Raw genomic sequence first — 17,069 nt, 5'->3', positions numbered from 1 at the left:
CACACACACACACACACACACACACACACACACGCACGCAGGTGTGTGTGTATATATAGGAAAATGAAACCATTTGTTCTTTGCAGCTTTTATTTGTTTCTCAAATACAGGAGAGTTAATGTACAGAAGGACAAAGAATTTCATCAAGAACTGTACAGTATTTACACATCTTTGTTTTCCTTTTTTTATGGAAAATTAGATTGTTTTCAAAATAAGTCATAGTATGCACAAACATCAAAATGATAAAAATGAAATGCCTATCTCATGTTTAAATATTCCTCGTTTATACTCCTCCTTCCCACGTGGGAGATGGACAGTTTACTTCTTTTTCTTTGCACCTGCATGAATGATGATTGAACTGAAGCACAACAATGTAAAGAGTCAAATAGAGTCTCCTTATTTTCCCCGTCCTTTTTTTTTTTTTTTTTCTCCTTTTGCTGTTATTTTACACCCACTGTATTTGATACATGTCTGTCTCAACGTCTGGTCTTTTTTGGATAGAGGGGAAGACGACTTGGATATGTGGGTTATGATTGTATACTGAACCTGTGGAAAACAACTCTTAATAAAAAAAACAAAAACCCAAAAAACAAAAAAAGCATTTAAGGGCAGCAAACCAGCACTTGTGAGAGCTTAAGTTAAAAACCTCCTCATATAAATAATAAAAATGTGTTTATATATTATCACACAGCTGACTGGTGCTGCCCTTCACATAGCACAGAATGAGAGATAGCGATAGAGAGAGAGCGTTTATTAACACATTTCAGGTTTCTGTCTGCCGACGAGTGAGTCTGCTTGCGGCGCACGCAGTTTTTAAAAAGCATCCTCGCCCTCCTCTAATCTTTTCAAAAGCCAACAGCTGATGTTAGTCTTTTCAAAAAATAATTTATGTAAAAACTAAGCGGTAATAGTTTCTCTTTGAGCTATTGTCTTTATGACACACAGTTAACAGGATGTCAGTGGCTCCCACGTTGACTTGGCGATCCTCCTCTTTGTCCTTCCACCTTGCCTCTCTCCCTTTTTTTTTTTTCCCGTAAAACAATCAGTTTCCTCCTGACCCTTTGGTGCCCCGTGACCACGAGTGGGGGTCCCCTTCTCACAAAGTAAGACATTTCTTTAATCATTGATCAACAACAAGAAAACAAAAACAAACAAATTTAAAAAAAAAAAACAAAACAAAAAAAAAAAAACAGGCCAGTGTCCGAGGTCACGTCAACAGACCCTCTCGTGTTCATCAAGGGCCTTAGAGATTTGAAGAGGGGAGGGGGAGGGGGCTGTACAGTAGGATCCATCTCTTTCCTTTTTTGTTTTCAAATACTCTTACTTTAATTCACTGTCTGTGTCTTTATGTGGCTGAATCAGGCTTTGGTGCTGAGCGTGAGCAGCTCGATGAAGGAGCTGAAGAGGCTGTCCAGCCAGTTCTGGTTGGCCATGCACTGCTGCACCACTTCCTCTTGGCCCGGGTCCTCAGCTGCCTGCTCAATGGTGTTGGTCTGGGAGAATGGGATGGAAGGAGAGACAATTGTAACCAAACCAAACACATGGAAGTAGAAGCTTCAAAATGAGCAGAAACAATATGGTTTCTTACCTCTTTCTTGCACTGTAAGAAGGTGTGGTATTTATAATGATGCAGGGAGTGGTAGAGACTGTAGATCCGATAAGACTCGGCTGACAATTTAAGGTCCTATTAAAAAGAACTCGGATTATTGCTGGAGTCAATTTTAGTGAGATTATTTATGGAAAAAAAAAAAGTAAAGTAAAACTAAGTGTTGCTGTTCTGGGTTTGGAAACTTGCAACAGGTGTTTGTGTCCACCTACCACCCTTCACAGTAATGATTAATTCTGTCAGTGTAGTGATTTCAGTGACTACCGTGGTTCAAGGCTTTTTTGTGATTGACAAAATTTACAGTCACACAAAATTTCACAGAACTGTGCACAGATGTACTGCTGTACGCTGGGATTTCTAACTATTCATAGCGCTTAGCAAACACAAAATAATGCACACCTGTGGTTTAGGCAGGGTCTTCTTGACTCTGTTGAGGGTCTTGCGGTTGTAAGCATCACCGCTTAGCCGGACCCTCACCACTCCTGAATCCAGGGGGTCTACAATTATCTGGGGGTAAGCATGCAGGACCTCCTGTAGAGAGAGGGGCAATGAGGAACAGCCACAAAACAGTCACACACAAAACACCAGTGTCCTCGAGTTCAAGGATCATTTCATTTACCTGCAGGCATCCTGTTACAGGGTCTACCAAGGTTATCAGTTGGCTAAACCATTGTATTCAACTAATACAAAAATAAATACTATACTTTTGAAATAAAAATTAAACTAAAATATTAGTTAAGAAAATAGTGTCAGTTATCTGTTAGTCTAGTGGTTTTCAAACGTCCTCCATACAATAATAATTAAAAATCTGGATATGAATTGGTTAAAAATATTTAAAAAAAATTTATGCAGATTTAACAGCTTTTTAAGCTCAAACAAGTAAACAACTTCATGTCAAGTCAAGCATGAGATCCATCCACCAGTTTTAACCACCTTGTCACCCTTAAGGCATCCGTCATTAAATTTGCATCCTCTCATTTCCATAAACAAAAACAGGTTTTTTCCTCATTCCAATCTTCTTATTATGACAAACTAATGTTTTGGTGTGTTGTGGCAACCTTCTGCAATCTGAGTCTTGGGTGAACAAAAGTAGCACAGGAAGCAGAAATGGCATTATTGTAAGCTAGAGGTGACTAACATGATATAAGATCCATCCAGAAGAAAATGAAATACCTTTTAAGACACTTTGACTTTGTGTAAAGTGTAAATAGGTTTCTTCCAACACAAACATCAGCATATTTTACAGGCGGTAAAACAGAGCAGTGTAAAATACTTTTATTACCTTCTATTATGTGAGCCAGAGGGACAGAAAAATAAGCAGCACATTCACAGATTACCTGGTGTTGAGAGCTCATGCTGACTCTCCTCAACAACCTCCTCTTCTGTTCGCTAAGGATGCTGTCAATCTTCCTCATCGGAGGGAGGTAGAGCTCATCTGATGGCCAATCAATGTAAAAGACGTTTCATTAGTCATCATTCATGTAGCTGCCAATCATTTTAATGCCAGCAGCAAACTGAAAGCAGCTCTCCCTGGCTGCAGTTCTTCATGCACTCCCAGGGCTTCCCCCCCTAACCTGTCACAACTGGTTTATCTGGACTGCTCATAAACTCATAACGTGTGGGCTGTTTGTCCAGCCGGAGGCTTCGACCTAAAACCTGGCAGCTGATACTTGACAGAAACGGTGATGTTTACTCAACCTGCCCAAACTTTCTGCTTATGAAAATACCTCCATCCAGTTGTTTCAATGCAGATATTTAAGCTAGAGAAAAGTGAGCTACCAGACAGGCTAACCCAGTTAGAGCAGAGATTTTCTCACTTAATAATTGCATCTGATAATTATTTCTTTATTTTCCAGTTAACATAAAACTGGTAATTATGTTGAGAAGGATGTGTGCGCGGTTCTCACCGTCTGTGTCCTCCAGAGCTTGGATCATGTCAGGGTCCAGGGCCGTGCTCACCAGCATCTCCACGTAACTCCTGAACATCTCCCTCATGGCACGGTTGTTCACTCCACCTTTCACTGGCACTGTGAGTGAGAACCAGTTTTAAACGGAGTCTTCTACCATCACACTAATTAAAATATGAAAAACCCCAAAACAAACACATCTACAGTGAAAGAATTGAAGGGTCTCACTTTCATTTTCGCTAGCTGCCTCGTCCGATGAGTCTGAGTCAGATGATGAAGGTACTTCCTTCAGCCACTTCTTCCTCTTCTTGGGCGGCGGCTCTGCCTTCACCTTGGCTGGCTTGGACTTGGGTGGTCGCTCGGCCTTTTCCTTCTCCTTCCTCTCCACCACTTTCCTGTCTTCCTTCGTCCTACCTCGCTCCGCTGCACGTTTCTCCGCTTTCTCCTGCTGCGACTGCACCCGCTTCTCCTTTTCCCTCTCTTTCTCTGTGTCCCGGTTTTTCTCCTTCTCCTCAGCTTTAGTCACAGCAGCTGAGAGCTCTTTCCTCTCTCGTGGTTCTTTTGTCGTCGTCGTGGTTGTTGTGGTCGCCGTTCTTGTTTTCTCTTTCTGTTCACGCTGGACTGGTGGAGCCACTCTCTCCTCTTTCTCCACTACTCTTGATGGCACCTGAGTGGCAGGAGGGGACGCCATTCTGGGGAGGGACTGACGTCTGTAGGATGAGGAAATCAATTTTATTTAGTACAACACAGTATAACATTGAGGGGTTTTTACTCATCCTGTCCTCAATTGTTAAAAAGTCCAGAAAAACGGTGATGATTCGATCATCAACAACCAGCTTCTGTAGATGCATTTCCCTAATATCTGAAATGATTGGATGGTAGTCGCATCATTGATCTACTCTAGTTTGTTTCAAATTCTTTATGGGCATTGGTTTCAGCATGAAGAACATTCTTACCTGAGAGCAGGTGTGGCTCTGCGCCACGGTCTCCTGGAGCACACTCTGACATAGTCCTTTTTGTTGACATTCTCCAGAAACTTGACATATATTCGCTGATAGCGCCTCTTAGCATCTCCAAAGTATCCAAGATACTGAGCCAGAAAAGGAAGAACAATTTTTAGTTCCATTAAATTTGAAGATGATATAACAATACAGACAGGCGTAAAGCCTGTATATCATACACTGCATTATTTTATGATATTATGGCTAGAACACTAAAGAGCATATAAACAGACTTGTTTGAAGGTACATTAGCGAGGGCGTGGGGTGAACTCACATTGCTTGTGGCACAGAACTGTCTCTGCCCATCTTTGATCTCTGGGCTGAACTTCTGCAGCAGGGCTTTCTGCACCCTCCAGATGGGTGGAGGCTCACGGCCAGTCTGCAGGGCCAGCTGTATCCAAACACACAATCAGTTATTTTACTGTATTTAAAACTCTACTGATGCCTTCGTAGCCACATAAAGATTAATATATAGGTTAAAAAAAAAAAATTTTTTTAAAAATTCACAGATTCATATAAATACCTTGAGTGTTCGAATGTCCTCCACACGCACCACAAACTCATCCCTTTCTCTAAAGATGCCCTCCCCTCCACTCTCACTCTCATCCTCCTCGCTCTCTCCAACAATGGCAGCATCTTCTTGCTTTTGAGCAAGATGCAGCGAGGTGATCTTAGGAGCTGGGGGCTCTTCTGGAGAGGCGGGGGACTCGGGAGATGGCATGGGAGACTCCTTCTGAGCTACAGAAGGAGGAGGGGAGACTGGAGCTGGAGTAGGGGCTGAAGCAGGAGGAGGGGGAGGAGGAGGGGTGGCAGGCTGTGGGATAGTAGCCAGTGTGGGAGGTGCAGGTGGGGGGGAAGGAGGTGTGGGAGCGACAGGGCTCGGAGGCTGGGAGTCCTCCTGCTCTTGTTGTTCTTCTGCTGGAGGCAGGGGTGAGGGGAGCGAGAGAGGAGGGAGGGGAGAGTGAGAAGGAGACGAGGATGAAGCAGGAGATGGAGGAACAGAGGGAGGTTCAGGAGTTGTGGGTTCTGGAGGAATCTCAGGGAGAGGAGCTGGAAGGAAGGAGGGACAAGAAATTCAATACCATTAATTCTTTTAACAAACACATTAAAGGAATTTCTAAACTAAATTTCTAAAAGGCAACTCCCACTCTTACCATCAAGCTTTGGTGCACCCAGGGTCTCCAGCTGTGGTTCCTCCGTCATATCACTCTCTTCATCGCCACCGGTGCTTCTCTCCTCTTCATTCTCTTCCTCCTCCTCCTCTTCTTCCTCCTTATTCTCATTCATGTCTACATCTTCTGGCTGAAGGACATCTGGTTCGTTGGATTGGGGCTGGGTGTGGGGGGTGTGCATGGCAGGCTGTGGGCTAAGCGTCGGGGGCTGCATTGCGGGTGTAAGAGGGCCTTGACTTGGTTGATTTTGAGACTGGGGAGGCGGTAGCGGGGGCTGGATGTTTGATGTCAGCTGAGGAGTGTCATACAAAGCAGAAATTGCTGAGGAGATGCTCTTCTGGAGGTCCTGGTTCTTTCCCACTGAGTCCTCCTCATCGGAGGAGAAAGAGGGCAAAGTCTCCAGATTCCTCTTTAGCTCATCTTCTAAACGCTTGGGGCTGGGGCAGTTGCCCAAAGCCAGACCTCCATTACCTTCACCATCCCCGAATGGGGGCGGTGGTGGTGGTGGAGGTGGTGCAGGAGACAGTGAGCGTAGTCCTCCTGATTTACAGGGTGAAGTTTCACCATTGTCAGGTTCCATTCCCGGTGAGATGTCCAAGCCTGGATGTCTCTTTCCCGTTTTCAGGAAATCCAGAAATGAAGCAACAAAACCAGCCTTGGACTCAGAGTCCTTCTCATCCCCCTAAAAGAAAGACAAAACAAGAACCTCTAATTCAGATCAAATACAAAAACTATCGAGCCACAAAGTCAAATTATTTTCATTTAAATTCAGCCTGAGCAATTTTCAACATTTTCTTCTTCACACAGCGAAAATGAAATCCTGTAGCTGTTACCCTTTCCTCCAGCCCCTCGTCATCCACTCCTTCACCCATCATCTGGCTTTTCTGTTTGATCTTGTCCTGACTTCTGGTGCTTTCAGTGCTGCAGGGAGGTCCGGGACTTAAACCAAGTGAGGGAGCAGAGCCAACTGAGCCGTCTGACAAAGCAGGGTCCGTGCCAGACAGAGAATCTGTCCTCAGCAAAGCATCAGAGGAGGACAGAGTACCAATGGGTAACTTGATCTGAAAATAAAAAGAGAATAAACCTCATATTAATTGTATTTTTGCATGAATGTAAAGGCGTAGTTGGCAAAAATCTAGAAACCTAAGATAAATTAATTTTAAATTTAAGAAATAATCAGTTATAATAACTAGGAAAAAAATGGAGGACAGTGACTAATAATGAAACAGAGACAGAGAGGGAAAAAAACAAAAAAACAAAACACAAACAGCAACCTTCAGCTGGCTCACGACTCCAATAAGAAGCATCCACACACAGGTAACACTCCCTGCTATCACATCAGTAAATCTGCGTTATTTAAAGTCAGGGCTTATATGTGAACCCCTTCTTTTATATGGGATTTTACAGTGACCACCATCAGACCACAATAAAAAAACAAAACAAACAAAAAAACCCAAAAAACTAGTGTTTGCTTTGTACTTTTATCAGCGTCAAACCTGCCTTTTCCTGGCAGAATCCCACTGACCTTGAGAGGTGGAATTGGCTCATGCTGCTGCTGTTGCTGCTGCTGTGGCTGGTGATGGAGCTGCTGTGGCGGCTGCTGCTGCTGATGGAGGTGATGGTGGTGCATCTGATCCGGCTCCTTCCCGCTCATTTCTATATACATATCCTCCCTTCTTCCTCCTCTGCCTCGGCTTCCACGGCCCCTACCCCTCCCTCGCCCCTCTACGCTGAATCCCCCTCCTACTGTCATTCCACCCATCTCCCCCATCATCCCTCTTGGAGTGTACGGCTCAGGCATAGGACGGATGCGGGGTCTCCCTCTTGGCCTTGGAGGACCCTCTCTTTTGGGCCTAGTGGGCTTTCGGCCTCTCTTCTTGGGTCCTTCTGGAGGCAGGAGTGTGTGTGAACCCATAGTCGAGTAGCCAGAGGAGTGGTAGAAATCAATGTCACCCATTAAAGGGCTGAGAGAGCCACTTCCTCCTCCTCCTTTTCTGCAGCTGGACACCAAATCCGGCAACAAGTCCGGGAGTCTCCGGCTATTCAGCCGGATGTCAGCTGGCTGATCGGCTTTATCCTCATCGTCTTCAAACTCGTACTCTTGAGCATAACTTTTCTTAGGCAGTGTGTTGGGGTCCCTGCGCTCCTTTAACAGGTGGAAAGAGCTAGACTTAAGGAGCTTCTTGGGACGAGATGAGCAAAAAATGGGAGACTGGAGACCTCCAGAACCAGGTCCCGCGTTAGTTCCTCCAGGCCCTGAGGACATTTTAGCTCCAGAATTGTTGGGACCAGCTGTATTGGAGGTCATACCCATCGCTGGGGCCTGTGACTGTATCAAACCTAGCTGCTCAGTGTTGACAGTTGAAGGCAGCTCATGTGTTTTAAGGGAGTCTAGATCCAGGGTCATGGTGTTGTTGGAAGGTTCATCCAAGCCATGACAGTAAGGTTCATAACCCTGGTCTCCACCATGATGACCCATTATGTCATAACTTGGGCCACTGCTTCCCCCTGCTCCACCTGCACTCTGTCCCGCTTTCAGTGCATCCATTCCTTCTTGCCCGGTGTGGCTTTCATTCATCTCTTCCTGCCCTGGTCCTGCACCACCAGCACAGCTAGACTTGTAGTCCTCTGCGCAAAACATGTCCTCCATTCCTGGAAAAAAGGAGCGGTCTTCATCCTGAAGCAGGGAGTCTGGGAAGCAGATAGACGTTAAAGGTACAAAGCGGTTACTTTGCTGATTCTGGTCTGCTTTCTCCACGGGGCTGACCGTGTCAAACTGGTGCTGTTCTGAGCGCTGCTGGTCCAGCTGGCTCTGCTGAGGGGTGAGCTGGGCTGAGAGCGGCTGCTGTGGGTCAGGCTGAGGCTGCGAGAGGGCCGAAGCAGAAGGTGGGGGTATATGATGAGGGTGAGGAGGCTGCTGAGGGTGGGGCTGTGTATGTGGGTGGTGAGAGTGGGTTTGTTGGTGTTGCGAGGACGGATGCTGCTGCTGCTGCGCGTGGTGCTGGGAAAGGTGATGCATGTGAGACGGGGTCGATAAGCCGATGTCAGGCTCCGTAAGGAAGGAGTGGAGTTCAGAGGCTGAATGCTGCTGCGAGTGGTGGGTTTGGGGAGGCTGATGGTGGGGCGCATGCTGCCTCTGCTGCTCTTGCTGCTGTTGTCGGTGGCGCTCGCCACTCGCTCCGCTCCTTCCTGCGCTGCCCGGTCCGCCACGTCTGTCTTCTGCAACTGCGACGTCTGTGCTGGAGGTTTGGGAGAGGGAGCGCTCCAGCATGTCCAGGGAAGAGACCACAGAGCTTTGTTTGACCTGGCTCTGCTCGTGCTGATGTGGCGGGGGCCCGTGGTTGTAGTGAGCCGCTGCTACCTCCAAAGCTTGGGACTGCAGCTGAAGCTGGAGCTGGGTGGCTTGGGACTGAGACTGAGGCTGGTGTTTACTCGAGCCAAGTCTCCCACCAGTATTATCCATTACAGCTTGTTGTTGGCTAATAGAGTGCTGCTGCTGCTGGGGGAGAGAGTCCATTTTATGGTGCTGCTGATGCTGTGAATGAGAGTCAATTTTGTGGTGCTGCTGATGTTGGTGGGAGTCCATCTTCTGGTGCTGTTGGTGCTGAGGATGGGAGTCCATTTTGTGATGCTGTTGGTGTTGCCGATGAGAGTCCATCTTGTGGTGCTGTGGATGGGGCTCCATCTTGTTGCGGGTGGTGTGAGACAACACCGACTGGAGCAGATGTGGTGGCTGACGAGACTGATCGGTGGGAGAGTCCATCAGGGACGCAGCAGCTTGAGACTGGGAATGCTGCTGTTGGATCTCAGGTGTTTTCCGTGGATAAGGGATTTCTGCACGCTCCTGTGGCTTCTTCTGGAGCTCCATTTGGGTGTGTGGTGGTATCTGCGAGTGTGAGGACACATGTTGAGTGTGTGAGGAGTGCTGGGGAGCGAGGGAGTGCTGAGTGTATGGGTCGCCCCGGCCATAGTGGACTACGGAGCCTAAGTTATCATGGTGATGGAGGTGGGAGTGTACTTGTTCAGCGCTGCCTCTCCCACCGCTGCTCCTGCTGCTTCCCACGGAGCGCTCGTTCCTTTGCTGCTGCTGCTGTTGATGGTGGTGTTGTTGATGTTGCTGCTGTTGTTTCTTCAGTGACATCTCCAGCTGGCTATCCAGCCCTGAGATGGACCCTCCAGAACCTGCATTTCCTACTCCAGCAGTGGTTGTGGCACTGTGGGTACGTATGACACTCTGAGGGTGGTACCTCTCCTCAGGAGTCTTACTCATGTCATAGCTCATCCCTTTGCCTGAATCAGTGGTTGGGGGCACTGACTGGGGCTGAGGCTGTGTTTGTTGAGATGTCTGCTGGGGCTGTTGTTGAGGATGGTGATGAGCAGCCTGAGGAGCAGGGCTCGCTTGGGCTTGCAACAGATGTTGGATCAAGAACTCATCATCGTCATCTACTTCCTCTTGAGATCTCTGAGAACCCACGCCTAGCATAGAAGTGTCCGCCTTCGTCTTGGAGGAGGTGGAGTGATACGACTGAGGTTGGGAGCTGGGACCTCTGGTGTCAGGGAAGCCTTGTGGGGAGGCTAAGAAAGTCGGGGAGAGAACTGAGGAAATGTATTTATTTGAGCCTGGTCCTCCTGGAGATTGAGTAGGGCAGTTGGGTACTGGTGAGTGCAACCCTGGACGGATGATGCCAGAGTTGCCTGATGGAGAGGGGCTGGAGTCTGGGATATGGTAAGACGCACCTCCACTACCTCCTCCACCTCTCTCATTGGTGAGACCATTTCCTGCTCCTCCCCCTGACCCAGAGTTTCCACTTCCTGTGCCACTGCTGCTTCCTCCCCCAGATGCTCCACTGCCTGATGAACCACTTGACCTTAGAAGGGCAGGTGAGTGGCCTGGGGCTCCATAGCCTAGCGATGGGCTTCCAGCTCCACCCAGAGAGGATGGAAGTGATCCATAAGCAGAGTCAGTTCCATATAGATCAGTGGAATAAGACTGGCTTCGTCCTCCCAGACTTCCATAGCCTTTCCCTCCAGTACCTGAGCTCAAGTCTTGAGCTTGTGGTGAACTAAAGCCTCCGTAGGACTGAGCCAGGTGAGATGTGGGGGGTTGATTAGGGGAATATGACTGTGTTTGTTGCTGCGGTGGGGTCTGACCAGTTAGAGCAGATGTGGGGGTCTTCACTGGGGGGACAGGAGAGCCATAGCCTGAGAGGCAGGATTTTGGAAGAGATTGGGGAGCTGATGTAGAGGTGGCAGGAGGCTGCTGCTGAGGGGCTGGAGGAGGCGGAGCTGGCTGAGGGGGTGGCTGTTGCCTGGAAGGGGCTGCACTGGAAGTGGAGGTGGGAATCGAGTTGGAAGGATGAGCCCCAGAGGTGGCAGAAGAGGAAGAGGAGGAAGAGGAGGTGGATGAAGCCGAAGGGGGAGTGTGAGGAGTTCTGGAAGATGATGCAGAACTGCCAGAAGAATAGCCACTGCTTGAGCTGCTTTTGGTACCTTTCCCAGCTGAGGAGGAAGAGGAGGAGGAGGAAGAGGAGGAATAGGGAGGCTGATTAATTGACCGATACTGCTCAGTGCGGGAGGTGGGCTTGTGGTCAGATGAGGGGCTCTGGTCTCCCAACGGACTGCAAGAAAGTCCGGCATGCCTGTGATGGGTGGCGATCTGCTGGTACCCAGGCCCTGAACAGCCGAGGTAGTGCTGAAGAGAGTGGGCAGCAGAGGACGAGAGCTGCGACTGAGCTGGCGTGGGGCGCTGGTAGTGTTTGATAACGCTGTCCTGCCGAGGCACGGCCCTCTCCTGAGCAGAGTTAGACTGGGACTGAGACTGAGGCTGGGGCTGGGCTGAGGGAAAGACTGACGGATTATACAGCTGGGAGGACTGATCCTGTAGCTGTGACGACAGCAAGTTGAACTGGTGTGACTGCAGGTGCCTGGCAGAGGACGCTTGGGCTGATGTGGCACCTGTGGGATCCTGACTGCCCCTGTAAGCAGCTGCAGCAGCACCCTGTGAGGACAGGAGTCTATCAAATCCCAGACTTGACTGAGATGGGGCTTTTATGTGTATTAGGGGGTCATGTGGGGAGAGCAGACCATTGGATGTTGGACTGAAAGTGGGTGTGTCCTGGAGGGAAAGGGAGGCACCAGGGAATGAACGGCTGGAGAAGGAAGCCGGATGCTGATAGGCTGATAGAGCTGAGGAGGAGGGAAAAGAGCCAGAGCCAGGAAGGGCTCCCGAGATGAATAGTTCAGGAGGAGCAGGCGTGTGCATCGCTGTTAAGAAGAGGAAGACATTGCAAAATTACTCAGTAACCTTCAAGCTATCATTTCAAAATCTGACATAAATTAATTAGTAAAACAAAAAAGAGGATTTAAAATTAATCAAGTCAAAGGGAAAACTATAGACAAGTACAATAAATATTTGATAAAACACACATAGTCACACACTCAGAATAATAATGATGGGCAAACATTGGGCGTTTTTTTAAATGTCATATTGACTGCGGGGCCTGTTTGAATGTCAGCACATCAGGGAAGATCTAACATAGCCCCACCTGTTTGCCAGGATGGCGTGCGGAACTGGGATAGTAGGGAGGAGGCAGAGGGCGGAGGCTGGGGACCCCGGGACTCCAGGGCTGAGATCAGATTCATGACAGAGGCATCGGGAGCAGAGGGGCTGGCGTGGTGGAGGCCAGTATCAAACAGCCCAGACAAACCTTTAGAAAAGAAAGGCAGAACAATGAAACATTTATTCACTGATTAAGATCAAGATTGATAATTTTTATTAATTAATTAATAAAAATGATCAATCAACCAATCAATTTAACAAAAAAAAAAAAAAAAAAAAAAGCCAGTTGCTCAGATGTACGTAAAGTAAGAAAATTAGGTTTAACTTCTCAAGAGGTTTATTTGGCAAACCTGATGTAAAGCAAAGAATATAAAAGGGAACTGTAGAAGTTCCAGCTGTATCTAAAAAAATACACAACTCATAAGCCATTGGGGAAAAAAAAAAAAAAAAAAAAAAAACGTATGAGAATGAGCACAAGCTTCAACATCCAAGGGTTTGACTCATCCAAGCGATAATGTGCACATTTTTCAATGACAATAATCTGCCAGGGCCTGTATGGACAGACACAATAATTCATTGCCAGGGCCCCTTATGGTGGTGACATGGAAGGTATGACATTTATCTTACCCAAACTCCGTCCAGCTGCTCCCCAAGCTCCGCCTTGGCCAGAGCTCCCTGGGTGGTGATTGGTGGCATAGCCCTGCAGAGGGTGAGGGGTGGCGTAAGCTTGCCGGTGAAGGAGCTCAGACTCTGGGTGGGATGATCTGGAACTCCCATATACAAGACTGGGAAGACATGGGAGTAGAGAGGACGGGTGAGGAGGGGTTGTGAACTGTCAGTAATTTCACTCATATGAGAATTTATGAAAACATAATCTGTTCTCACAACGTGACCCATGAGGAAACACTTCCTGATCTGGGGTCTACCTTTTAAAAACACACATCTAATATGCAGGTCGCTCATTTAATGAATGATGTTACATCCAGCCCTACTCATTAGGGGCATACCCTTAATATCTTCACGCTTCTTGGACGTGATCTACAGGTGTAAAGCAAATCTCTGATAAGCATTGGATTACAGAATTGTTCATTACATCCAAATGTATTAAACCATATGCAAATGTTTAAAACCAGCTGTATACATGCTATGCAAAAATAAAAGAACAGCTAATTTGCAATTATTATAATGAAATCAGAAGACACGCTCATTGCATAATTTGTAATTTCCCCAATCTAAATCAACTCCCTGCTTAAATCTTAAAAGCTTCCACTGGCAGTACTGTGCTTTACAAAAGAGAGATGAAATGCGTGGCTGCCTGGCTAACCAGATGACATGCTAACATTTTGTGCTGCTGTTAGCACCGCCTAGCAGAGCACAGCAGCTATGGTAGAAATGCAGATACTAGGCCCAAACTGCAAGGCCAGCCTTGCATTTACATAAAGCATGTGTAATCAACGCGTGGAAGTGCGCCGAGTGAAAAATACAGTTTCCTTACTGAGCACCAAAGACAACTGATTAATATGCTTGTAAGCACTGATTATGATGATGGAGCTAACAGCTGGATGGTGCAAGCCGACGCAAATGCATGCTAAGCTGCATGCAAACATCAGCAACTAGCTAGGTTTGTTTCATCAAATATTATTCCCCGAGGGACCGCGAAGGCTTTCGAGTGTGATCCGGCTGCTACATCTGGGTTTAAATATCACACATGTGCATCTATACATGAGGCAATGACGTTTGCATGCACAGGCCTCGATACACATCCCTGCAACAGAGCGCTAGCTCTCAGGGCTAATCAAAGCTAAAAAAGACAGGCATTCTTACAGGGTCCAGCCGATTTTTACTACCACCAAATGCATTCACCCTTGGCCTAATTTTATTGAAATTTACTATTCAGGCAAACGACAAGCTGCATGTTTGACACAAGAGTGAATGTGGGGCAATTTATTATGCAAATGAACCCAAATCATCCAAAATTAAAAAAAACAAAACAAAACAAAAAACCCCACAATTTGGATCATGCTTGGCGAAAAAGACAGCCAAAACCTCAATTATGATTGTTGCGTTAGCCTTGTGTGAATAATTTCCTTCCCCATTTTTTCGCCTCTTTAAGATGTGGTTATTTAAGAAATCTTTAATTAAATGCATCCTCTCGTTAATATGCATCAGTTCATCTTGTTGATGTCTGTTCGGGGGTGCTGCTGGAATGGCTTTGCTGCGTCTGCACTCTTTCCCAGATCCTATCAATCCAATGAATTTCTATCCATCTATCGGGGGTTTGTGTCCAGGCCTGCACACAGGGAACAATAATTCCTATGGATACTCCAGACATCCTCCTCCTCCCCCCCACCACCATCACCACCACCACCACTACCTCCTCCACCCTGCCAGGTCTACCTAAAAAACCCACGTCTGTCAATCACATTCAGTTCATTTCCCCTACCTTTCCTTTCTCCACCCCGCCCACCCCCACGACACACACTCATCCATTCCTGTTTATAATATTATTACTATGCAACTGTTTGGATGACAATGCATTACACATAATAGCAAGGCATGGGGCTATACGTGAATGGCGACAATTTGTTTACATGGGTCACACCGTGCAAAGTAGCACTAATGCATGCACATTGTCTGAATCCAATGCATACCTTGCTTTTGCCGTTCTCTCGTAACTCCATCCTGCTCCTGCGCCCAAATCACCGAATCCTGTTCCCGGGTAATTTCTATCCATTTATGTGGTGTACAGTGTGTGCGATGAGGATGAAAGCAACGAGAACGTCGCAGGGCAGGTTACGGAAAAAAAAATCCAGTCTCTCACGTTCTCGTTTTCAGACTATTTTCCCCGGTTTCATAAGCAAGTCCTCAGGAGTGGAAAACAGCATATTGAAAGAGAAATGGAGGGGAGGAGGAGAAAGCTGGATGAAAAAAAGGGGGGGTCTACGGGGTTATAATCCAACCACCTCCAAAAAAGCCAGTCTTTCTCCTATTCCTACGCCTTTCACATTTATCATTTCCACGAATGCAGATTTAGTCTGAAACCAGTCACGGTCATGATGAAGATGCCGCGGATTTGGCCGGCGATGGGCGAAATGCTGATAAACATTTGACTTGAATGCGTCCTTTTTCCACCGTCTCTCCTCCCCTTTTCTTTCGGCTAGTTTTGGCTAGGCTGCTAGCACGAGAAAAGATTGCAATCGACAAGCCACGTTGGTAGCAATCAGCCCCAGTAGACGAGCAAAGAAATCCACAATTTGAAAACCTCTTCCCCCTTTTTTTCCTCCCTTGCATGCAAAATCGTTCCCACCCCCCTTTCGGAGCAGAGCTGTTGAGCTAGCAGCAGATGCTAGCTGTCAGTAACGACGCATCAAAATAAAACGGGGCTGCTTTTATTTCCCCAAATGCTCGCTCCCCATATTTCTCTTTTGGTACATACAAGTAAAAGCGACGACGAGGTTGCTCACGAGAGAAAAAAATCCACCAGAGCACGAAAAACCTTAAAGCCCAAACGAGGAAGTGTAAAGAAAGCAGGCCGCGTTTTAATATTTTTTACTCATTTTCCTCCGGAGACGCCATTTTTGAAGGCGGCTGGCCGCTTGTCCGTCCTCCCTCTCCCCCTTTCTGTGTCTCCGCCGAGACTCACTCACTGTCTGCGGTGACCTCCATTCACGCTTTTCAGTTTGCCAACTAGCCCTGCTCAAATTCTAGATTTTTTGTTACCTTTCTGAACCTTTACGTATCAATTTACACAAAATAGTCACCTGCTCGCAGCGAATGCTGCGATTTGCTTAGACGCGTTCGAGTGCAACAAAAAAATCCCTGTAATTATCAGATTTACGGGCCTCCATCAGTTACTTTACACATTCGCATTCGCATCCAAAATGTCCAGCTACTTTGAGGTACAGAGGCATTTCCTGCTTCCAACGAGATGCTTCATGAAATAATTTAATTAAGCTGCAGATTGTCTCTAATCATTTAAACTCTAAGTACCGTCTTCCTTCCATAATCTTTATCATGCCAAGATCTGTTTAGATCTTTCTTTTTTTCTTGCTAATCTTATTATTTGGAGAACCTGTCTGCCAGACCCCACAATGCACATATTCTTTTACACCAGCAGATGGCACACTGGATTCTACAGTCATTATAAAGTAGGAGGGTTCAGTGGCGCTGAGACACAGGTTCACGCTCTTGAGCACGGCTTCGTGAGATACTTTAATTGGCTTGATTATCATAATAACTTGCCATTGTCTCCAAACGCTGCCCACATCCACCGAGATGCAACCAAGATGAGGTATTAGCGAAGTTACACAAAAGGTGAACGGGCTTTTAAATGAATCACTGCCGAATGTAGATGTGGACCCCTTTGTGTGCCCATGATGCACACGCTCTGGAGGCCTATTTGTGCAGGTTATTATTCACATTATTGTGTGAATATGGATGTTTGTTGCCCTCTAGTGGCCAAGTTAAATATAACCACATACTGTAAATACCGCTTAAAAGCACAGGTGGCAAATATCACCAATGTTTTGTCATGCCCTCTTTTATCTGTAGATGCAAAGAGGACACATCATGCTGGTACCTATTCTGTTATGTTGAAAGCTGTATCCTGTGACACTGTGAAATTAACTGTAACACCAAATGATGGGATGCTGATTTTGGGGGGGAAATCAGCGGGAAGTGGGGGAAAAGGCATCATAATCAGTTATTCTTGGACTGTGTGGGCCAATAAGATTTATATCTATATCTGATTTCTATCAATCAAATGCATAATTTTGGTTAAGAAGCTGCTCTGGGGAACTATTCCTATTATTCCCTGTATTTTTC

The 17,069-nt window shown here is 46.7% G+C and overlaps 1 protein-coding gene across 1 annotated transcript; it reads right to left on the bottom strand.

Moving 5' to 3' along the window:
• Window positions 1-224: 224 nt before the first annotated feature.
• Window positions 225-16,282, bottom strand: prr12a (proline rich 12a). Its single transcript, XM_085416234.1, has 15 exons — window positions 14,897-16,282; window positions 12,873-13,030; window positions 12,232-12,393; window positions 7,212-11,950; window positions 6,520-6,747; window positions 5,669-6,368; window positions 5,038-5,564; window positions 4,789-4,905; window positions 4,470-4,603; window positions 3,742-4,223; window positions 3,514-3,633; window positions 2,944-3,041; window positions 2,006-2,137; window positions 1,589-1,684; window positions 225-1,493 (listed from the first exon to the last, which is right to left on the bottom strand). Exons 1-15 carry the CDS (start codon window positions 14,977-14,979, stop codon window positions 1,359-1,361), a joined length of 7,911 nt encoding a protein of 2,636 aa, XP_085272360.1. The 5' UTR covers window positions 14,980-16,282; the 3' UTR covers window positions 225-1,358.
• Window positions 16,283-17,069: the final 787 nt, after the last annotated feature.

Source organism: Rhamphochromis longiceps, linkage group LG8 (assembly GCF_057381845.1).
Source record: "Rhamphochromis longiceps isolate RC_006_pf linkage group LG8, R_longiceps_female_GT1.1, whole genome shotgun sequence".
In the NCBI taxonomy this organism is placed as follows: domain Eukaryota; kingdom Metazoa; phylum Chordata; class Actinopteri; order Cichliformes; family Cichlidae; genus Rhamphochromis; species Rhamphochromis longiceps.
Note: the sequence above shows the minus strand (reverse complement) of the source record. Positions and strands in the feature narration are given on the sequence as shown.

Excerpts from the sequence above, each read along its gene's own strand:
- prr12a (XM_085416234.1), bottom strand. The coding sequence starts at position 14,979 with ATGGATAGAAATTACCCGGGAACAGGATTCGGTGATTTGGGCGCAGGA. Across the intron at positions 5,565-5,668 it reads GGGTGCACCAAAGCTTGATG|CTCCTCTCCCTGAGATTCCT; the intron begins GTAAGAGTGGGA and ends CCTTCCTTCCAG. Across the intron at positions 4,604-4,788 it reads AGTTCTGTGCCACAAGCAAT|TATCTTGGATACTTTGGAGA; the intron begins GTGAGTTCACCC and ends TTTCTGGCTCAG.